This window comes from Leopardus geoffroyi, chromosome D2 (genome assembly GCF_018350155.1).
Source record: "Leopardus geoffroyi isolate Oge1 chromosome D2, O.geoffroyi_Oge1_pat1.0, whole genome shotgun sequence".
Classification (NCBI taxonomy): Eukaryota; Metazoa; Chordata; class Mammalia; order Carnivora; family Felidae; genus Leopardus; species Leopardus geoffroyi.
In genome coordinates this window covers 83,815,052-83,837,826 of record NC_059334.1, presented here as the reverse complement: position 1 = coordinate 83,837,826, position 22,775 = coordinate 83,815,052, and the positions used below count along the sequence as shown (strand labels likewise).

The following is a 22,775-nucleotide window of genomic DNA, read 5'->3' as shown; positions in this document are numbered from 1 at the left end:
GTTTCCAGTTTATTCTAAACGACTTCTACAAAGCCCACAGGAACTGAAACCCGGGGCGTGTGCTCCACCTGCTGGCCAGGCCAGAAGCGCACCCAGGCCCGTCCCAGGCAGAGAGTTCCAATCCCCCCAAGCGAGGCCCAGGCTCTGGTGGCTACAAGGGATGGGTGGGGTGGGGCAAGCGGCAGCCACGCAAAACAGAAGCCACGTGTGGAAAAATAAATAGAAGGGCAGCTTCAGAAGCAAATTAGCACCCCTGACAAGGAAAGCACCCCAAACTCCTGCGAGGAAGAGATTTGCTTTGGTGGCCAACCCGCACCCCCCACCCCCGCTGCTGGCACGGGGAGGGGCTCTGGCATAACCAGAAGTGGGTCAGCACAGAAGGAGGGTGAGCCGGCACGTCTTTAGATTGGGCCAGATTCACCCTTCCACACTTGTGATGCTGCTAATCAAGGGCCTTGGTGGGGTGCCCAGCTGTCTCCAGGGGCACCCCCAGCCACGTTTCCTTTGGCTTCCCTTGTGCCTGCCTTGGGAGCAGGGCTGGGGTGGGGCTGCAGGCCTTGGGCAGCGATCCCAGCCTGGACATCCTCGAGTGGCTCAAGAAAACCTTCCTGCCTCGAGGGTGTGCTACAGTGCAGACTTGGCTCCCCAAGCCCAGAGGAGAGGACAGGGAGGGGCGGGCACATCAGCCAGAACGGTCTTTCGAAAGGAAGGCCGGCAGGCGAGGCTCAGGAAGTGGGTCAGAGCTGTGCCTGGAGGGGTTTTTGAGGATTTAAAAGGCATACGGAACCGGAACCGTGTGTTTGAGCGGGTTCCCTGACTCCTCCCCCTGAATGCATCCTGCGGGCACAGCAGATGACCTTTCCGCATCCCTGTGACGCTCTCCGTGTACGGGGAAGGTGAAAACTACAGTCTAGGGCAATGACGCCGTTGGGAGCAGTTAAGCGGGCGTAGGGTCCGGCTCGGCCCCACCGGCAGGGGGCGCCCACCTGCAGTGCACAGTGATGGGGTGGTTGCCGGTCTGCTGCTGCTGCTTCTGCACGGCCGCGATGAGGTCGAGCATGCCTTTGCCCTCCGCCGGGATCCCGATCTCGGGCCAACCGTGGAAGTGGAACTGTCGCACCAGTCGGGTCTGCTCCTCCTGGCGGGCCAGGGGCTGCGGGCGGGGAAGGGCGTTCAGGGCCGCCTGGCCACAGGACCCTGACCACCGAGGAGCGGGACCCGGGCCCACCCGTCCTCCCGGGGACCCGCGCCAAGGCTTGGGCCCCTCCTGGGGCCTTCGAAGGCCAGCACGGTCCCCACCTGGCGGGCCTGAGGGGCCCGACCAGGCGGTCTGTGGGCCGTGTGCACCCTAAAGGGCAGGGAGGCCAGTATTTCCTTCCGAGTGGGGGCAAGACATCCAGAGGATGTTCCCTGGAGCCCCTCGCCAGGGCCCGCCAGATACCTTTATGGGATCCCTGGCAACTTTGCGGGAGACAACACGATCATCTCTTTCTTAAGAAGCCAGGACCCCTCCTGTCCTAGGGGCTCTGAACAGGCCTCTGTGGCTTGATTCACGGCCTTTCCTCCTCCTGCCCCCCACCACTGCCATTTCTCCCGAAGGCGGAGGTGGTGGCCGTGGGACGCCTCTAGGAGTCGGCCACTCTGCTCCACCATCTCGTGCAGCAAGGAGGCAGGTGACCCCGAGGGTGCGAACGTTGTAGGAGATCTGCCCCTTTTTAACACGGCTCCCTACTCACCGCACTGAACGTGGATACCAAGGTACCAGTTAGAGGAGGTGGAAGGAGCAGGACATTCTGGTACCATCACCAGCAGACCCTGACGGATGCTGTGGTGCATTCTGTCTACGAGGGTTGAACGCACTCTGGCAATAATACCTGATTGAAAGTGACCAGGAAGTCCCGTATGCTGATGGCTTCGGAAAGCGTGTCGCTTTTTATTTCGATTGTTATTTCGCCGTGAGTCACTGAGCCCTCTGTTGGCCAATACTGGTAGCATTTATCCTTGGGGTAAAAAATAACATGTTAAGTCTCATAGCAAATAACTTGCTGTTAGCAGTTTGAGGATATGAGGCAGAATCACTCTCAAACCATGTAACGTACTTCATCTGACCAAGTAAATCACATGAATACGAATATGAATGCCCGTTAATACCCATTGACCAAGGGAATCCAGAAACAGACATGCGTGTAGTTGCAACTCAGATACATGATGGAAAGAAAAGATTCTGTAAATGGAATTGGAAAAATTGGTTTTCCATGCAGGAAAAGCACTGGGTCCCTGACTCACAACCTACCAAGCTTGATATGAACAGTCCAGCCCTCCTGGAGTTGGGCAGTGCACAACCTCCACTACCATATGCAGTAGGTTTGAGTCTTCATAAAAATAAACCCAGATGGGTTAATACTTAAAGTTAAAATCAAAACCGTGAAGGCCTTAGAAGAAAATGTCTTTCCATTCTGAGGTGTGCAGAAGGACTCGTTAAGCAAGACCCCGACAGAGCTAACCATCCACGGCGCGAAGATTGCAACATCAGATGACAACACAGTGAACTTCACTCCATCAGCAAACATTCTCAGAAGAGTGAAAAGACATGCCATCAGCTGGGACAAGACATCTGCGGTACGTAAAACCCGCCAAGGGCGAGTATCAAGAACATGTAAAGAATTCTTGTAAGTCAAGATAAAAAGAGCCAACAACTCACTAGCAAAACGGGAGAAAAGCATGGCCAGGCGTCTTGCACAGAGGAAAACACCCATCTATACATATATGAAGTGAGGCTTGACCTCACAGGAATCAGAGAGACGCCAATCAAAGCTACAAAGGGATGACAGGTACTCGTATTCAATCAACAAAAATGAGGATGCCCGACGGTACTAGGGGCGTCAATCGAATATCTCTCTCACACACCGCCAGTGTCCGCTTTGGGAAATGGAACCACCTGGCAAAGCAGTGAGGAAGTATCTTGTAAACCCAAACTGTCACACGCTCTCCAATGTGGCGTAATGTCCCTCTGGAGTCTGCTCTTCCTTGTGCAGCATGAGACACGAAGGAGAATGTACCGGTAGGTAGCACCATGTGTAAAACAATAACGTGGCATCATCCCAAATTCCCATAGCGGGAGAAGGGATAGAAAAGTGGGTTTAGGATGTCCAGTTTGTATAGTGGAACAAAATAGAATCACGATGAATGAACCACAGCGATACGCATCAGGGTAGGAAAGTGTCAAAAGCATCATCCTGAGCGGAAGGGGCAAGTCCCGGCAGAACACGCACTGTAATGATGCCCTTTGTATGAAGTTCAAAAGCAGTAGTTGCTTTAGACACACACGTATATGATCTGAAAAGATTTCTGGAAAAAGCAAAGAACACATCCACTAGGATGGCTTTAAAAAGACCAGTGACAATAATGTTGGTAGAATGAGGAGTCACTGTAGCCCTTGTCCACTCCCGGCGGGAATTCAAACTGGGGCAGCTGCCGTGCAAGGCAGTCTGCAGTTCTCCAAAATGTTAAGCTGTAGGAGTCTGCACGACAGAGTTATGATACGGCTCGGTAATTCGGCCCCTAGGCGTCTCCCCAAGAGAAGTGAAAACACAGGTCTGTGTCAGAACCTGAACATGAATGTTCTCACCATAATGCGTAACAGCCCAAGAGTGGAAACAACCCAAATGTCCGCCAGCTGACGAACGGATACACAAAATGTGGCCCGTCCTTACAATGGAATATTATTTGTCAAGAAAAAAAGAGCTTATTCCTGATACAACATGGTTAAACCTTGAAGACATTACCCTAAGTGAAAGAACTCGATCACACAAGACATGTTGTAGGAACTCATTTTCATGAAACGTCCAGAAGTGGCAAATTCATGGTGGTTGCAGAAGCTAGAGGAAGAAGGAATGGGGAGTGGCTGTTCTTGGGTGTGGGGTTTCCTCTGGGGGTGACAAAAATGATCTAGGATTAAATAGTGGTGATGTTGCACAACGCTGTGAGTATATTAAAAATTGCAAGGTGCCTGGGTGGCTCGGTTGGTTAAATGTCTGACTCTTGATTTCGGCTGAGGTCATGGTTCTCATGGTTCGAGAGTTTGACCCCCAAGTCGGGCTCTGAGCTGACAGTGCAGAGTCGCTTAAGATTCTCTCTCTCTCTCTCTCTCTCTCTCTCTCTCCCTCCAGGGTAGCGGCTCTATGTTGGGTAACGTACAGGTAGATGTACATCACTGGTAAGGTTTGGCTTTTCAGTCGGATGGTGGGCTCACGAGTATTTACTGTGTCATTCAATAAAAGACACAAGAAGGCCCTGGACGGGTCTCTGGGGAAAGCGAAGCATTTGACTCATTCGGCCCACCCAGGACAACACCTGTAAGGCACACACATGTCAATGCCTACGTCCTTATGTCTTGAAGACAGTTAAGATAAGTTAAAAGAAATGCCGGCTAAGAGCGAAAGCCAGTGGGCGGTCATGGCCGAGCAAGAGTGGAACCTCTTTCGTCTCCGGCCGGGCTCCCTCCCCAGTCCCTGTGGCCTCAGCAGCTGACGGCTGCCACCGGGTGGGACCTGTGGGTGGCGGGGGGCCGCCGGGGGCGCTGTGGGTTCTCGGGAGGCCCCCGCAGGGGGCAGGGCGGCGGGCGTCCCTGACCTGCTCTCGCTCCTGGACCTCCGTCAGCATCACGACCGTGTGGCACTTCCACTCCCAGACCATCCGCCAGAAGTCCTCCACCGTGTGTGCCAGGGGCCCCTGGGTGGCGATGAAATAGTCCTTCTGTCGGTAGCCCTTCAAAGGGGGAACAGAGATTAGAGTCTGACTCCCTTTCCCCCTGGCTCCACTACGGACAGCGGGGTGCAGGAGAGGCCAGGGCCCGGCCAGGGAAAACGTTCTCCGGCTTCCAGGGCCGGGCTGGGCCCCAGCAAACCACCTGCACGCAGCGACAGCCCGAGATGCCCATTCTCTCTGCAACCCAGCCACCTCCTCTGCAGCGCCTGGGGTCGCCTCTGAGCGGGTGGCATGAGCCACGCTGGCCCCGGCCACCTGAGAGAGCACCGGTGACTCTGTTGTCGTGTGTTGCTGTGTTTCGGCTCAGTTAGCGTCATGGTGGCGGACTGGGGGCGGGCTTAGAGGAAGCGGATTCAAATCCAGTTCCTCCATGCGGCCCACGTGACCTCTGGCAACGTTTTCTCATCTGCAAACGGACGTGCTAACGCAGATGTGGCCGCAGCGTCCTTCCCCAACCATTTCTCAGCTCGGCGCACCGTGCGTGGAGACAGGCGATGACGGTCAGCCCGGAGCGCACAACCGCTCCGTCCACGCGGAATGGACAGGAGGGCACAGAGACTGCAGGACAGCCAGCCGTGCAAGGGCCCATGTGACCCTGGTGCGTAGTGCGTATTAGAGACGTCAAGGAAAAAGCACCGTGCCTCATAAAGCAAATTCCTTAGCAGTGCACCTGTTACCTCTGTTTCCAAAGTTCATTGTTTGTGTTTTTTGTTTTTTAGAAGCAAGTAATTCTGCTAACGAAATGGTTGGGATTTCAGGACTCCTTCCTGATCGTGAAAATGAGTTAATGAAGAGTCTGTGATCACAGATGAAGGTCACAGTCATCTTTGCAAAGCACAGCCGGGGCCGCTATACTTACGTCGATAAAGGAGGCGTTGATGTAGTCTGTGTATTCTTGACCCCTTTTCATGGAAAGGATCACCCGATTGAAGTCATCTGCAAAGCAGTATGATCCCTCAGTCACAGCACAAACACCGCCCCGCCTTGCAAAGCTCACTCTGTGGCTACAAGCTTCCAAAACACAAAACTTGTTAATAAAATCGCGAAGTCGAGTCAAGTCCCTGGAAGGTTTACTTTATAAAGTAGGTTAATTAAATTGGCCCAGGAAATTGTGTTTTGGTAGGAAAGCTCTGAAATTACCCCAGTTGTCATTTTCGTGTGCCATGAATTGATGTAATTCCTACCAAAATATGAGCATTAAAAATACTGCATTTCAGGAGTAAAAGGAATGTGGCCCGACAGGTGACCTGGAATTATGGCTGCAGCCGCACAGAAGCCAGTGTCTCAGGCTGAAGCAGGCTTCACCCAGCATTCGTGCCCCTTTTTTTTTTTCTAACTTTTTTTTTACTGTTTATTTTTGAGAGAGAGAGGGAGAGACAAAGCATGAGCAGGGGAGGGGCAGAGAGAGAGAGAGGGAGGCACAGAATCCGAAGCAGGCTCCAGGCTCCGAGCTGTCAGCACAGAGCCCGACGCGGGGCTCAAACCCACGGACCGTGACGTCACGACCTGAGCCGAAGCCGGATGCTTAACCGACTGAGCCACCCTGGCGCCCCAGCCTTCACGCACTTCTGATTCTCGGCAACCACTAAAGCATGTCGGGAACCCTGAGTCCACATCTGCAGTGAGGTGCTCTCTCTCTCTTCACCCTCTCCCTTCCTTTCCTGTGGTCCCTCTGATCTCTGTGGAGTCTGTTTCTTTGCCTGCACTCAACAAACATGGGCACCCCTTCCTCGTTCTCCCCCTTACCTGGGACCTCGGGGCAGGCCAGGGTCCCAACTCCACCCTTGCCCATTCCAAGGCCTTTCGGGTCCCCTGGCCTGGAGCAGGGCCCCCTCCTCCATATACAGGCTCGGGGGGACTACTGGATGAGATGAGAACCATGCAGCCCCAGAGTCACGACCAGAGCAAATCTCTCCGCTTCCAGGAAGTCCTCCCTCTGTCTTGCCACCTACATCTCGTATCACATGCTGCCCGCCTGACACACAGGACTGTCTGTGTCGCTCACTGCTTCACAGGTGGGTGTTCTCTCACCTACCCTTGACATAGCCCCCCAGGAGCCCTTAACCCCAGGCCCGGGGGCTGTCCTGCCCTTGGATCCTGGCTTACAGAGGCAAGCAGTCAAAGAATTCTCCCAGCGTGCCAGCCCCAATCCCGTCCTGCCTTGGGGTTTCAATCCCAAGGGGCGGCCCCAGGGCTGCCTTACACGGAATGATCTGGATGACTCTGGCCTTCTTCATGTTGGCCGGCAGGTTGCCCGTCCTCATGTCCTCCTTCATGATCCGGACATTTGTCAGTTTCTGCAGTCAAGGAGGACACGGGGTCACAGCTCCAACACGGACTCTCCCGCGCGACTCCCTCCACCCCGGAACAGCACCCCTGTCAAGGGCGCCTGCTGACCCGCAACAACAGCCCGTCTCTGACCCCGGGCACTTCCTGAATGTTGGGAAATGAGAGCCCACGCGTGACGCGCTCCCCCACACAGGCCCCTGCTCAGCTCTGAAAGCCCCCAAGAATTCTTCCCTCTGCATCACGGGCGGGAGGGCCACCCTGCTTGTTTCGGGCTCGGGCCAGAGGGGGGTGGGTGATTGAAAGGGGACTCCTTTGGCCGGCTGCCCGCCTTCTCACGTACCCTGAACTCTTCCTCCAGCCCGATCTTGTCGAAGTGGGTGGCGGTGCCATGCAGCGTCTGCAGGTGGTTTTCCAGAGAGGACACGTCCAGCTCGGTGTCCCCGTAGAGGTAGTACTCCAGTAAGGCTTGGTAGATGAACGTGTACTGCATCTGCGAGGAGACCCAGAGCACCCGCGCCCTCGAGTGTGCCCGGCCACTGTTGGCCGCTCACAGCTCAGCAGCAACCAACTCCACACTTTGCCAAGGGAGGGAGGTTTGGGAGCAAAAGTCAGATGCACGGCTGTTACCAATGGCCGCTTATGGCCTTGAGTGAGGACCATATGGCAGCGGGCATTACTGAGCACCTTCTCCCTGCCAGGCACTGTTACCCGTGCACCGACAGTCCGGGGGTGGCCAAGGTGTCTGGGTTTGCTCTGTGCAGCTCTCCCCAGGGCGAGGGGCTGGGCTGGGGGAGGGCTACTCACATCTGTTTGAACCATCTGAGGACGCTGGTTGCGGATTCTCGACACGAAGTCGAAGACGTCGACCTTGTGCTCGGCGTGCATCATGTCCATCATGGCATCGATCACTATGAAGGTGCCCGTCCGGCCCACGCCGGCACTGCCGGGGAAAAGAAAGAGGCCGAGTCGTGAGCCACGGCACCCGCCCCCCGCCCGCCAAAGCTGACCTGTGCACCTGGACCGAAGGACACGCTGCCCTCAACTGGGAGACACAGCCCATCGCTTAACCGAGCCTTTCCCTGGTGAATGAAGAGCAAGTCTACGGGGAGGCCACCAGAGGGCACCACAATCTTCGTAAAATTATCTGACACTGTTCCTCTAATAACTAGACACTGTTGAAAGGCATGTCGAAAAAATCTGTCGTAGTCGTCTCACATGAGGTTGTAATCGTCCTCTATTACCAAATGCCGTCTTCTTGTTGTGTGTGCAAGTGGATTTTTTCCAACGTCACACTGGAAATGGCTTTTCCAAGTTCATTATAAAAAGGAGGCTCCCCAGGCTATGTCTGTGCGCTCTTGAGCCAAGGCCAGCCCTCATGGGAGGCACTGGGTCTCTCTCTGGCGCCCCAGCGCTCCTCCCGCGGCTGGCTGAAGCCAGCTGGCCCTTGGGGTCACAGCTGAGCAGTCTCCTGGCCAGGAAACTGCCCCACTGGCTTCCTGGGTTTGGGTTTCCTTGTGCCGCCGGGATCCCGGTCCCACCCTCCCCCTGCCTGCCATCCTAGGTACATCTCCACCAGACAGTGGGGCCATACGTGTTTGTTTTCCAGCCCCCAGAACTCAGTGGGCACAGAGCTGCACTCAGCCAACATCTGCTGAAGGAGGAACACCCTAGTGACCCAGACTCATCTATGCAGCATGAACCACTCCCTCCAGCCCCTGCAGCATTACCCTCTTTAAAAAAAGAAAAGAAAGAAAGAAAGAAAGAAAAGAAAAAAGAAAGAAAGAAAGAAAAGAAAAAAGAAAAAAGAAAGAAAGAAAGAAAAGAAAAAAGAAAGAAAGAAAGAAAAGAAAAAAGAAAGAAAGAAAGAAAGAAAGAAAGAAAAGAAAAGAAAAAAGAAAGAAAAGAAAAGAAAAGAAAAGAAAGAAAATAAAAGAAAAAAGAAAGAAAGAAAAGAAAAGAAAAAAGAAAGAAAGAAAGAAAGAAAGAAAGAAAAGAAAGAAAAAAGAAAGAAAAGAAAAGAAAAGAAAGAAAATAAAAGAAAAAAGAAAGAAAGAAAAGAAAAGAAAAAAGAAAGAAAGAGAAAAGAAAAGAAAAAAGAAAGAAAAAAGAAGAAAGAAAGAAAGAGAAAGAAAAGAAGAAAGAAAGCAAGAAAGAAAGAAAGAAAAAAAGAAAGAAAGCAAGAGAGAAAGAAAGAAAGAAATCTCTTCAACAAAAAGACTCACGACTTAATGAGTCAAGTCCCCCACTTTCCCCTTTGGGTGGGTGGGAGACACCACTCTCTCCAGTTCGTCTCCGAAACGGGGCTAGGACAGCGGCGAAGACCGTCCCCCTGGGCAGATCCCCTCATTCAGCGGGGAGAACAGGTGAAACGGGAGAGGTCTTCTGGGAGTCTTAGTTCTTTCTCAGATACGAAGTCAGAGAAAATCATCAGGTGCAGGGCCAGGTGAGACACTACCCAACAGGTTTGAGAGGGAGGCCACAAAGTAACTCCCTGCAAGGCTGTGAGGGTCCCTCAGCCGCTTACAGGACCCCCCCCCCCCACCTGGCCTGGGGTACATGTGGGAGAAGCCACTTGGTCCCCCATGGAAAGGCTGAGGCCAGCTGACCCGTCCTGGCCGCCTCCGTGGGGACGCTGTTCTCAGGGGGACTCGGGCACAGAATGTCCTATTAAGTGATCAAGAACCAAACGCTGAGGATAAGTGTGTCAGCAAGGATGGCCATCAGGAAGTCAGAGCCCTGGGGCGGGGGCCGTGCATGGCCCGGAGCTGAGGAGATCCTGTATGAAAATGAACTTGGGGGTGGGAAGGTGGAGTCAAGTCCGCCCTGGGTCTCGGGAGCTGACAGCCAGTGTGAGCCTTCTCCCTAACCCTGCTGGCTTCCGGCAGGCCTGCCCTCCTGGCGCGAATTCCTGCCACCACATCACCGCCAACAGACAGGCGCCCAGAACCGCCCATCTGCCCACACCGGCCTCTCACGGGGCCTCAGCCCAGGAGGGGAAGGATTCCTTCCCCCAGAGAGGAGGGGGGCTTTGGGAAGCCTGAGTCGGAGGGCGCCACTCCTTCCATTTACTGGCCATGAAAAACCTGGTGGCAAAGACAGAACGTGACAGAAGACAGGAGAACCCGGGAGCCACAGCAGCTGTGCCAAAGGAACACAGAACCGCAGGGAGACGACCAGGCACTCAAGAGCGAGAGCTGAGCCTCACGGACACGGAGGGCGCCCAGTGCGAAAATAAGACGAACGGCGGACGCACCTGCCCTGGGCACCTGTGGTTGAGGGAGAAGGGAGCAGAGAATGGGCAGTGGTCATTCGCTGAGATGTCACAAGCACAACAGATCTGGAGGGACGGGGACAAAGCAGAACGGAGCCAGCTCCCTGCGGCTGCCCTCCGACCAGACACAGAGGCCGTCTCTTTACCTCCCGCCATCCAGGGCAGAGCGGGGCCACCACCACAGGCAGCGGGAGGCAGGGAGCCCGCAGCGGCAGGAACGGTCTTGTAGAGCCAACAGGACCTGGATGCGGAGACCCCCTGCCACGGCTTCTCCGGCTGAGGGCGTCGGACCCCGGGGCCTGGGGACAGGCTACTGGGGAAGCACCCGCCGTCCCTGCTACGGCAGTGCCCCGGATCTCTGATGGGACTCAGGCCCCTCCGGCCAGGCTTGTTCCCACCTCCTGGAGGGCGGGCCCTGCTCACTGGGGCGTCATGGGGATCGTATTTGTTTTCGGCTGTCAGAGCCAGGTTCGTTCTCAGTATCTTGGCACTGACGAGGGACAAAGGGGACGAGGGACGAAAGGCACCTGCACACAGTGATACAGATGCTTGGGACCGGTCACACCGGAGTTCGGCAGAAGCGGTACATAGACTCAGTCTCACGAAGCCTGGGCAAGAACGGGAGCGGCTGACGGGACCCCCAGCATGGGCCTCCACCCCTTCCCCTCTCCAGGGCACCTGCTGGGAGGAACTCGTAAGCCCAGGAGGTGTAATCCCAAGGATGCCACCTCACTCGACGCACAGATGCTCCAATGTCCCTCAGCTCCCAAGCGGCAGGTCCAGGAGTCTATCCCTGGCCGGATGACAGGGGCCTCCCCTTTGGCCCCCAAACTGTCTTCAGGTTCTAACTGAGCACCCACCGGGAGGATGGGGAGTTTGGCCTGGAGCACTGCTCACCACTGTGCCTTTGTCTTCAAAAGCAGAAAGGGCACAAGCCAGTCAACCAACCCGAAGTCTGAGGCCTTTTCTCATACATGACTTTCTGCACCAGCGGCCACGCTGGGCAGGCAGACATAAGCCCCAGAGGGAGTTAGCCCACCTTCAGAGTCGAGTCCCGGGCCCCTCCGGGACTGTCCCTCCCACTGCAGACCAGGAGATCGCAGCTGGGAGGGGGGACACCCCGCCCTGGACAGCTGCTCCTGGCCACTATTGGCTGTTCCTGGGCCACGGCCCCCAGCCCCTCTGAGCCTCGCGCACTCATGTAGAAAGACTTGGGGCGGGGGCTCTCCATAGAAGCATGGTTTCCATCTCTGTCCCCAGAGGTGACCTGGGGTCTACGGGGGCAGTGAACCTGCCAGAGCCCCAGTAGCACTATCAACCTGGCCCCTCGGCTTTTGTCTGTTTTAAGAATTGGGGATCCCCCTCAGACGCTGCTGACGGACGGGTCCTGCTGTCACAGAGTGGGCTGAATGTCCCTCTGGCTCTCACCCCCAGGGATCCCCCAAGCTGTCACTAGTAATTGTGTTCACAGCGGGCAGGGGGGTGCTTTCACTATGCCCCTACCTGTCTTTCTGCCCACCTTGGGACCAGCCCAGCCACGAGGGCGAGTCCTCCGGGGGCCCTGGCCCGACATACCTGCAGTGGACCACTATGGGCCCGGCATGGGCGGGGTTGAGGGCCTTCACTTTCTTCAGGAACTTCAGCATCCCGATGGGGGTGAAAGGCACTCCAAAGTCGGGCCAGCTGGTGAAGTGCAGCTGGGAGACCAGCCGCGGGGCTTTGCAGCCATCGGGGAGCTGCTGCGGAGAAGGGGGACACGTGAGTGAGGGAACAGCGCCCGCCCCTCCCCCAGCATCACGTCTTGAGGATGCTCGCCACCCCCACCCCTGCCATCTAGGCCCCAGGCCGCCGTGGGTCCACCGGCGGCACGATGGCTGCTCGCGGGGTCCGCACAGCAGGACCCACGGCACCCGGCCCAGGCCCCCGGCAGCCAGACGCATCCCTGAAGTCGACCCTGGAGTTCACAGACCCCACTCGTGAGCGGGGAGGCCTCATCCGGGTCTGCCTGCGTAACTGCCAGCAGCAAACACTTTCGCTCCCCAGAGGCTCAAGATTGAGGGGAAAGATGTGGCTGGCCCGTTACGGGAGACCCCACCCCACCAGCCCCACTCAGAGCCTCTCAGGCTTCCTCCCCGCCAAAGGCCCATGGGTGCGGTTCTCTGGCCGGATCATGGAAGGCTGGATAGTGTATGTGGAAGTGCCTGTGTGTGTGTGTGTGTGTGTGTGTGTGTCAGTGTGTCCGGGAGGGACACAGCAGGGGAGAGTAAACACCATCATCATCAAGCTCATCCTCTTCCCTTCTTTGCTGTGGCTTCTAGGAACCTCAGACTCCTATTTTGCCATCTGACTATGCCAAACCCTCCACCTTTGACTCCTGATTGCATGATCTTCTGGTTTTCATAGATCTTAAATCTCTATTTCATCTGCTTTGTCCACAGGCATCTGTGCCTTACATTTTTCTAGGCAGGGATGGAGTTGGGACAAGTAGGAAATAAAGGCAAAAAATACTCAGCAGGTGACAGATCAACTTTTGAGACTGTTAAAAAAAAACCTCACTTCATCACTTCAGTGTGTGACATGACATCATGCGACTGAGTGGGGGACCCCCAGGCCCCGTGCCCCCATGCAAGTGACCTGCCCTCCTCCACCCAAAACAGTGACTGGGGCCCAGGAGCATCCAGAGCTGTCTGAAGACTGGGGGTGCACCTGTCTCCTCCCCTGTACACCCGACCTCAGTCCACGAAAGCCCCAACCCGCCCCCACCCCCACCCCCGCACTTCCTCCGGACTCAGCCCCCCCTCGGCCAGAGTTGCTCCAACACCGCGGGGAGGCTGTGGTGGGGGTGAGGCTCTTCATGCTAAAAATAATGACACGTGTATTTATTCTTGACCCTGCTCTCTCGAAGGGTTGCCTTTCCAGAAAGTTGGTAACTCAGAACGCTTACCGACTGTATGCAGAACTTCCGGATGGTGTAGTCGACCAGAACTACACAGTCCTCCACGCACACACGGATGTTTCCATAGGTCCAGCATCCCTGGTCCGGCCAGTACTGATAGCATTTCTCCTACGTGGGACAGTTGAAGAGAAAGAAATAGGTCTGGGGTGCCTGGGTGGCTCAGGCAGTTGAGCGTCTGACTCTTGGTTTCGGCTCAGGTCATGTCGCGGTTTGTGGAATCGAGCTCTGTGTTGGCCTCTGTGCGAGGAGCCTGCTTGGGACTCTCTCTCTCCCTCTCTCTCTCTCTCTCTGCCCCTTCCCCGTTCACACACGCCCGTGTACATGCTCTCTCTCTCTCTGCCCCTCCCCTGCTCATGCACATGCACTCTCTCTCTCGCTCTCAAAATAAATAAATAAACTTTAAGAAACAGTAAATAAGTCTGTGTGTGCCCTTCAGGCACGTCAGCGCCCTCACCCCCCCCATCAACACAGGGCCTCCTCACACACACCAGGTTCCCTCAGACAGTTCCGGAGCTGGGAAACAGCACTAGGAGGTGTGGAAGCTGGGAGACTGAGGCCACAAAACAGCCCTGAGCCTATACCCGGGCCCCTGTCTGCTTTCGACACCAACAGAGGCTGGGCCTCACGGGAGGACGGCATGTCCCCAAACGCTTCCCACTGGACCCAGCAGGGTGTCCTTCGGCTCACGGAGGACAAAGCTGGCCAGCCCACCGCGGAAGAGGGGTCAGCTTAACGCTCCCCACTTATCTCCGCCTAGGACAAGGCAGATGCAGAAATCTGCAGAGGACGGGCACCCCGCCACGCAGAGCCCCACCTCTTTACCTTCCCTCCCTCAGAGCTACAAATGGCTCCTAAAGGGCAACAGTCTTCCGCGAACACGGGGCGCAGGAGTGTGTGAGGACCCACCTATGGGGGCCCAGATGTGCTCAACAAGCCTTCTAAACGTCGGACAGACAGGGTGCCTGGGTGGCTCAGTCAATTAGGCATCCGACCTCGGCTCAGGGCATGATCTCGCGGTTCGTGGGTTCGAGCCCCGCGTCGGGCCGACAGCTCAGAGCCTGGAGCCTGCTTCCGATTCTGTGTCTGTGTCTCTCTCTCTGCCCCTCCCCTACTCACACTCTATCTCTTTCTCTCTCTCAAAAATAAACATGAGACAGTTTATTCTGGAAGCTGCCCACGAGTGGCACAGCTAATAAGTCACGAGGATTAACAGTCTTATGAAAAAAGGCAGCCTGGCACTTACCAGGCCCGGCATTTATATTACGACACTGCAGGACAACTTCCCCTCCCTACTCCAGGGCATCTCTGAGGTGCCTTGAAGAGAAGCAGTTACCCAAAAGTGCTAATCTGGGCCAGTCCTGGCTTCCTGGGGACCCCCCAGGACCTCCTGAGATTCTCCCCTTGAAAGACTCTGGCCCGGGGCCTGAGGGCTGCTTCCAAGGCCCCCACAGGGCTGTGGGTGTGGACGCTTCTCCACCCTCTGACCTCTGGTCTCACCCGACGCCCAAGGTGCCCTCCCTCCAGTCAGATCACGAGATGTCAGAGCAACCGCATTTCACAACGTTCAGCCAAGATGTTGAAGCCGGGAGACAACAAGAGAAGGGTAAGCACTTAAGAAAAGGGAACTCTACTGAGAAATGGTCTCATCTGAAATGGTCAAAATCAAGATACAGAAGAGGCCGGCTCTGAGTCACAAAACTGGAAAAATCCAGTAGGAGGCTTCAGAGAAAGATCGGAGATAAATGTCGAGTAACATGACAGCGGGCTGGGGGGGGGGAGTGCAGAGGGGGAGGGTCTCTGAGTCTCCCTGGGTCGCATGTGTGTAAACAAGCCCCCTCCCCCACCCCCTTGCAGGTGGCAGCAGTGGGGCCACGGGTCCCAGGGGACCCGGGGCTCCCCGCGAAGCTTTGGGGGCCGGGTCCTACCAAGGCATCTGCTGAGAGCGTGGGAAGGGTTCAGGGCTCCTGCCTGGAACCCCCCGTCTCCTGTCACTCTTTCCATCCACAGGACAGGATTCGCCCCATGAGAGTGACCCTCTCCAGCTCTGTCCCAACCGCCCTGGTAACAAAACAAAAACCCATCCTACTCAACCGGAAACAGTGACTGGAGGCTTTTTCCTGTGCTTTTTGGACGACATAAAACAAACCAGTGATGGTGGCACGTGGGGAGGGGAGGATTCTGCCTGAGGGCCAGTGTCTGCCTAGGGCCTCAGCTGAGCTGCCCCAGCAGGCCGCCTACTTCCATCCCTGGGGGCAGCCCTTCCCCTTCCCCTTCCCCTGAGCCCAGCTGCCTGGGGGTCCCCTGCCAGTGTGCGATGACAGGGCCAGGGTGGAGACCAGCACCGCGTGGGGACACGGCAGGCCCAGACAGGGACCAGGAGGACAGACGTCTCCCACCACACAGAGCCTTCCTCGCCCCCGGCCAGCCCCCCCCTTGTTCTGGGCCTCAAGCTGGAACATGCTAGAACAGCGACCCCCTGTCTGGCAAGCCTCCTTCTAGCCTGCGATTCTTTCATGCTGGTGAAAACTCACTTCTGAAAACCCAGGCCCTGCTTTCGGCAGAGAAACCCTCCCCGGGCCGCCTGCCTCAGTCTGTCACCGGAGACCCCAGCCCGAGACCCCAGCCCAGTTCCCTGACCCACTGCCAGCGGTTCTGGGGGCACTCGAGGTGCGAGCCCAGCCGAGTACTCCTGGCTTTATGATCACCTCACCCTGCCCCCGGAGCCTCTCTCGGGCTGGATTTGGTCAAGTTTCCTCCAGCCTTTCAGACATGGTGCCACTCCTGCCCCCACCCTGACCTACACCCAAGGGGGGCTGCTCCTCCCTCTGGGGTCCCCTCCTTCCTGCTCTAGAAACCATCACACCTTGCTCTGCCTTATGCAGTACGGGTCTGTGCCCCTTAGGTAAAAAGTCAATGGCTGGAAGGCAGGAGAATGGCTCCACGTGCCCCACCTCCCTTTCCCAGTGCCCCAGCCGCAGCCCCTGAAGCCCCGCCCCCCCCAGTGCCCCAGCCCCAGATGCCCCACCCCTTCCTAGTTCCCCAGATGCCCCGCCCCCTCCAGTGCCCCAGCCCCTGAAGCCCCGCCCCCCAGTGCCCCAGCCCCAGATGCCCCGCCCCCTCCAGTGCCCCAGCCCCTGAAGCCCCGCCCCCCAGTGCCCCAGCCCCAGATGCCCCACCCCTCCAGTGCCCCAGTCCCTGAAGCCCCGCCCCCCCAGCGCCCCAGCCCCAGATGCCCTGCCTCCTCCCAGTGTCCCAGCCCCAGATGCCCCGCCCCCTCCCAGTGCCCCAGCCCCAGGCCCTGAAGCCCCGCCCCCCCAGTGCCCCAGCCCCAGGCCCCTAAGTCCTTGTCTGCCTGGCTCACTTGGCCCTCCCTGCTCATCAGCCCTTTACTCTCCGTTATTTTTTATGTTACCTCCTGACACAGTTTTTATGTTTATTTGCTTTCTGTTTGGCGCCTGCCCCTCCCAGCGGCACTTAAATCACAGGAGGCGGGGTTTGTGTGCTGCCCCCTGCACACTCCCCTGCGGCCGCCTGTCCAGCAGAGCAGACCAGGAGGAGGAGTATCTGTCCCCTTAGGACGTGGATCCTCTTGACCTTCTTTATAGAGGCTTCAAGTTCCTCCGGTGTCCGTGCATTACGTTTTAAATTAGAAGTAGCTAATTAAATCAACATTCCTTCAATACACCTTGTGTTTCAAATACAGTTCTCTAGTCTGGATAATAAGCAGGAAATCCACTTTTATTGGTCGGCCGAGGCCCACCGTAGGGTATGCCCAGCACGCTGAGCCTCTGAGTGCTGAGCCGCACACGCCCAGCACCGGAGAGCAGCCAGGCTGGGGCTGGGGTGGGGGGGCTCTCGGCTGAAGAAAGAACCCTGTGACATTTGCGTGTCGCCGTCTAGAGCAGTGAGATGCTTGGAACACAGAATATTTGTTTCGCGATAAAAATGCTGTGAGCCCCTCGTGTTTTTTTTTTTTTTTTTTCGTCTTCTTCTGCAGCGATAAGAAGGGAGAGGGATAGGAAAAGGATGTGGTGAGCACACCCCCAGCCAAGCCCCAGAAGCTTAAAGAGTAGAGTCTGTGAGTCAGAAGGCTGGGCTCACCTCCTTCCTTTCTTTCAGGTTCGTCAACATGACAATGGTTGCAGACTTCTGTTCCCAGATCATTCTCCAGAAGTCATTAACTGTCTCCTGTTTAGGGCCTGTATGCAGAGGAGGAGCCCAAAGTCAGACCCGAAGAGGGTCTCTGGCCCCTGTCACCCTGGCCTTGGGGCCCTGGGACCGGGCTCCTCCCAGGCACAGAAGGGCCGGCTGGCCCACTGGGAAGGGGTGCGGCCTCCCCGCCCCACCGCCCACACCCCTGGCCACCCCCTGGGGCTGGGATGTCCTTGGGGAGGCACACAGCGGCGTCCAGGGGGTGACCCCATTCACAGGCAATCACGGGTATTCCGATGAGGCTGGGGTCTGAGCCTGCCTGTCCAGAGTGCTGTGCGGCCGCTCAGGGGGCCCCTCAAAGCCTCGGTACGCCAGCACCCACTCCAGAACTGCACGAGGGTCTGTGTGTGCGCGACAGACAGACGCAGACAGAGACGCAGACGGGCTGCGGGCCGACCCACTCACCCTCCACGTCTAACCCCCTTCCCTCATCTGTCAGCTGCCCTCGCAGCTGGCGATGATTCAGTGCCGTCCAGCGGGGTGTGGGCTGAGGTTCCTGGGGAGCGGTCTGAACCAAAGACAAAGCATCCCCAGAAGAAAGTCCTCTGCCCTTTGCCCTCCTTCCTGCCTGAATGCAGACACAGTGCCTGGAGACGCAGCCATTTTGTGACCCTGAGGGAGACAGTGACATGCCACGGAGGGCAGAGCAGGAAGATCAAGAGGTCCCTCTCCTTTGAGCCACTGCCTGGGCCCCGGGCTGCCCCCCCTTCTTACGGGAGAGAGACTCCTCTATCTGTGTCAGCTGATGTCTGTCGGGTTCTCTGACGCTGTACTCTGGGTGTATGCATCTGTGTGCTTCCCTATTTCCTAAGAAATGTACATTTTTAATAAGCTCTCAAGTGATTCCGACGTGCGCTGAATTGGGGGACCTGTTGTCGGAAAGACTGTCACCTGCGAGGGAGGAAGCCCACGAAAGCCACTGTGGGCTCCACGTCCCCAGCCACCTCTGGGCTGACGGATGGTAGGTCAGACCTCGTCCGTGCAAAGTGGATCGTGTGCGAGCTGAAGGGTGTGCGTGAGGCGCCCTGGGGGTTAAGGCCTTGATCTGATAAGCGACTCCCTCCCTTCCCCACCCGCCTGGAAACAACCACAACCGGGAGCCACACCCGAGCTCAGCCAGCTGAGAGAGGTTCAGGGTTGTCTAATGAAAGAATCAGCACGTTCAAATGATAACCGTTAACCTACTGGGTGCCCTGTCTTTGCACCATGATGTGAGGGAACAGGCATGTGTCTGTCTGTCTGTCTGTCTGTCTGTCTACACGCATGCTTTGCGTGGATGTACGTCCAACGTGCCGGCTACACCTACACTTATAAATGATGACACCCTCCCCTGGCTGCCCGACCGCGGAAGGGGGACCTGGGTTCTCAGGGGCTCCAACGCGTCTGTTCTTTTGAAGCTCTGTTTGTACAACACGCTTCATCATCTCGTGGGGCAGAGCTTGGCGAACGAAGGCACAGAATGACCCGAGAAGGCTTGCTGAGAGGCAGATGTGAACGTAGCACGTCTGAGCAGCTCCCAGGACGCGCTGACACTCAGGGTCAATGGAGCGCCAGCCTCGAATCGCAAGGCTCTGTGAGATTCAGGACACCCCTGCGTGGCCCGTGCTCAGGGACAGCTTGGACAGACTGCAAACAGGCAACACAGACGGGGCAGTACAGGAAGCCCAGGGGAAGCCTCGGGATTCCTGGCAGCAGACAAGGACCAGATAGCCTCCCACGTCATGTTACCAAAATCCCGTTTTGAAAAGAACAGCAAGAAGCTTACCTTGAGCCGCTATGAATTTATTCTTCTCCTTGTAACCCTAGAAACATAAAATCAGGTTTGTAATTCTTCCTCGTTTTCTTGGCTGAAGGCGTTTGCCGTTGTTGTTTGGAAAGTAACGCGTATCAACCACGAGAAAGTTGGAAAACACAGAAAACTCAGAAAACTTTCGGAGCCAGTGCCACTTTCGTTGGCCCCGCCGTAGATTTTTCCTGTGAATACTTTCCCAGTCGCACACGCACACACACAAGCAGACACACGTTCAGATACTTTTAACCGGTTAGTAAGTACAAATTCTCCTATGTTGTATTTTTATGATAATTTTATAATTTATATTAAACGATATTTTAAGGTTCACTTAAAGTGAACGCTTAAATCTTTTTTTCTTTATGGTTATTTTTGAGAGAGAGAGAGAGAGACAGAGAGAGGGAGAGAGATAGACTGTGACCTGGGGAGGGGCAGAGAGAGAAGAGAGAGACGCAGAATCTGAAGCAGCCTCCAGGCTCTGAGCTGTCAGCACAGAGCTGGACGCGGGGCTCGAACTCACGAACTGTTACATCATGACTGGAGCCGAATTCGGGTGCTTAACCGACTGAGCCGCCCGGGCGCCCCAATTAAAATGAATTCTTAATCCATTGCATTATGGTTTTACCATAGTTTGTTTAACTGATCCCTCTTGTCCTATTTGGTCAGTAACGGAACGAATGCTGTAACAAACATCCTTGTGCTTATCTGTTTCTTGAAAATGAATCCCCGGACAGACGCTAATTCAAAAGCCCCGGGCGACTCTGTGCTCTCTGTGCTGTGGCCAAGCCGCCCAGGAAGGTTGTGACCCGGCCCCAGAGAGGAAAGTCACGATTCACACTGAGTCCCCAAATGGTGCAGGTGTGTGCATCGGGCCGGGCCGGGGACAGGAAAACGGCAGACTTACGTCTATGTACGAAGCATTAATATAGTCTGAACAGGGGGCTCCATCCACTTGGCTCAGAATCACCCTGGAATGATCATCTGTTTAGAAGAAAACAAAAAACCATGATATCAGGATAAGGAAATCACACCTGCCATACGTTTCTTCCATCTACAGCATTAAACACGGCACCTGACTTGCGTGGTGATCACCGGGACAGAGGACGCGTCCTTTTCAATGTCCTCATGAGACCCTCTGTGTCATGAGGATGGGAATACACCTGTGTCGCTGAATGAGCACTGCGTCTCAGCACTGAGGACAGTGCCCGGCCCTAGCCAGGTGTCCGGTAAGACCTGTGGGCTGACAGCAGAGGCATGAATTTCAGCGTCCAGGAGTGGGGGCTGCTGGGCCTCACACAGAAACAGAACAGCAGGACGTGCTGGGGCCCCGCAGTGAGATCACCATATTCTCCGAAACCCCAGCTGGGCCCCCGTGTGAACAAGGCCCTTGCACACTGAGGAGAGCCCCGGACGGAAGGGCTGGGGTCCGCGCTCCCGGGCTTTCCAGGGAAGGGACGAGCCGACTCCACACCCCGATCCCCACCCTTCCAGTCGGCCCTAGGGCTGGAAGGTGGGCGGAACTCACGCTGACCTGAGCTGGGCCTGGCGGGCCACCTGCCTGGAAGATTCTGGCCTGCTGTACAAGCAACTCTCTAGCGAGGGGGCTGACCACAGAGAGCTCTGTGTGGGTGTGTGACGTGTGCTTCCTCCGTGTGGGGGCGGGTGGTGTGCAGGTGTGTGTGGTAGGTGGGGGTGCGGTCTGTGTCTTCTCTGTGTGCGTGGGTCTGGCGTGCATGTGTTTGTGGAGTGTGTGTGCGTGTGTGTGCGCGCACACATTTGGGGAAGTTTCAACCAGGGCCCCCACTGTGACCTTGGTGGGTCCTTGTCACTCCCGCCTTCGTGGGCCCCTTCCTCCATAAAAGAAAAAAGTAAACACTTTATTTTACAACTGGGTTCTTAGTTAGTATAAAGCTTACCGTAACCAGACTGGATTATGGTGTTGTTTTTGTTTCTGTTTTTCTGATTTTAAAGGAAATCAGATGGTGTCATGGGCCCTTCAAAGTGTCATGGCCCCGGGCCTGGGTCTCCTATTTCTAGCTGCACAACAGCCGGCGGAAATACTGAGGATGGATGACCAGACCGAGCCCAGGGCCAGGGTCAAGAGTCAAAGCTGCTCCCGGGGTGGTTCACACCACCCCGGGCACGGGGCTTGGGACAGAGTGAGCACTCCGTATGTCTTTACCGCGCTCTATCGTCCTGCTTTGTCCTGCTTTACCCCCTGCTTGTCCCCACAGGTCTGAAACTAACTGAGACGTGTGTGTTTGCGGGGTGGGTCTGCGGCAAAGGAGCTGTTGTCTTCCGCATTCTTGGAAGGCGCTGCTGACCTCAGACACCTGTTGACTAGACACGGTATCGCTGGGCCCGATCTATCCTGCCCCCAGCAAGCAGAGGCCACTGAGGCTTTCAGGGAAAGTCCTGGCTCGTATGGGGCAGCCAGGGTGTCAAACCCCAAACGTACAGCCCGATGGCCTCCTCTACGACACCCTCCTGCTCAGGGGCTGACAGCCCTAAAGCAGATACGGCTCCGGCTGAGCATGTGTAAAGCCAGTTGAAAATGATTTGGAACCGTTTACGCTTTGAGAACAGCTATAGAAAGCCGAGGGTAGAAAATAGCCTTCTGGTTAGATTTAGAATCTTGCAGTTTCGGAGAGCTTCCTGTCTTTTTATTCTGAAAGTCACACTTCACTCGCAAAACATTATATTTTGAAATTATTGGCTGTTGCTGTTTTTTTTTTTTTTTTTTTTTTTTTCCAGAGTAGAGGATGCTGTCTCCCTACCAGTCACCAAGCTTTTCCGAAGCCCAGCCTCATGGACACGCCAGGCATCTTGTTCTCTGTCATCCAAGCTCCCTAGAGCCATTTCCATGCCTGGGTCGAGGGGTTTCTTAAAAATCTAGTAAATTTAGGGGTGCCTGAGTGGCTCAGTCGGTTAACCAGCAGACTCTTGATTTCAGCTCAGGTCATGATCTCACAGTTTGTGAGATTGACCTCCACATCAGGCTCTGTACTGTCTGCTTGGGATTCTTTCTCTCTCTTTCTCTCTGCCCCTCCCCCGCTCACTCACGAGCACTCTCTCGCTCTCTCTCGTTCTCTCTCTCTCTCTCTCAAAATAAATAAACTAACTTTCAAAGAATTTTAAATAAGGGTTTTAGTGAGTAAGAGGCAAATGGGGGCAGGACCCTAGAAAAGTGCTGGGGCTGGGTAGGTAGGTCCTCAACAGATACATTCAGTAAGTCAATGCATAAATTAAATTAATTAACGAAGCTAATTAGTCAAACTAATAGTAGATAATAATACTAATTTGCAAATATCCCGATTTTTATTTGACACAAAATATTCCAAAGATCCCAAGCCTCCCCCCACGGTTCTCCTTTCCCTCGAGTTGCTCCAACCAAGCGGCTTGTCTCCCTCCTTCTCTGATAACCCACCCCAGATCCCGCGGCAAGCCCTCCCGATTGGACCCCCACTGCGTGTCCAGAGACTAACCCTGGC

General features: G+C 55.7%; 1 protein-coding gene across 6 annotated transcripts in view; it reads right to left on the bottom strand.

Annotated features, from left to right (window-relative positions):
• Positions 1-22,775, bottom strand: part of PTPRE (protein tyrosine phosphatase receptor type E) — a 164,295-nt gene that overhangs the window by 6,552 nt on the left and 134,968 nt on the right. For 5 of the 6 annotated variants that reach the window (XM_045439239.1, XM_045439238.1, XM_045439236.1 and 2 more), the window contains 12 exons: positions 20,189-20,265; positions 19,261-19,297; positions 17,385-17,482; positions 13,272-13,391; positions 11,903-12,066; positions 7,861-7,996; positions 7,397-7,546; positions 6,971-7,064; positions 5,627-5,703; positions 4,633-4,767; positions 1,875-2,000; positions 987-1,153 (listed from right to left, as the gene is read on the bottom strand). In XM_045439239.1, coding sequence (XP_045295195.1) covers positions 987-1,153; positions 1,875-2,000; positions 4,633-4,767; positions 5,627-5,703; positions 6,971-7,064; positions 7,397-7,546; positions 7,861-7,996; positions 11,903-12,066; positions 13,272-13,391; positions 17,385-17,482; positions 19,261-19,297; positions 20,189-20,265 — 1,381 coding nt within the window. The remainder of the gene's footprint in view (positions 1-986; positions 1,154-1,874; positions 2,001-4,632; positions 4,768-5,626; positions 5,704-6,970; positions 7,065-7,396; positions 7,547-7,860; positions 7,997-11,902; positions 12,067-13,271; positions 13,392-17,384; positions 17,483-19,260; positions 19,298-20,188; positions 20,266-22,775) is intronic. The other variant, XM_045439237.1, reaches the window with a different exon arrangement.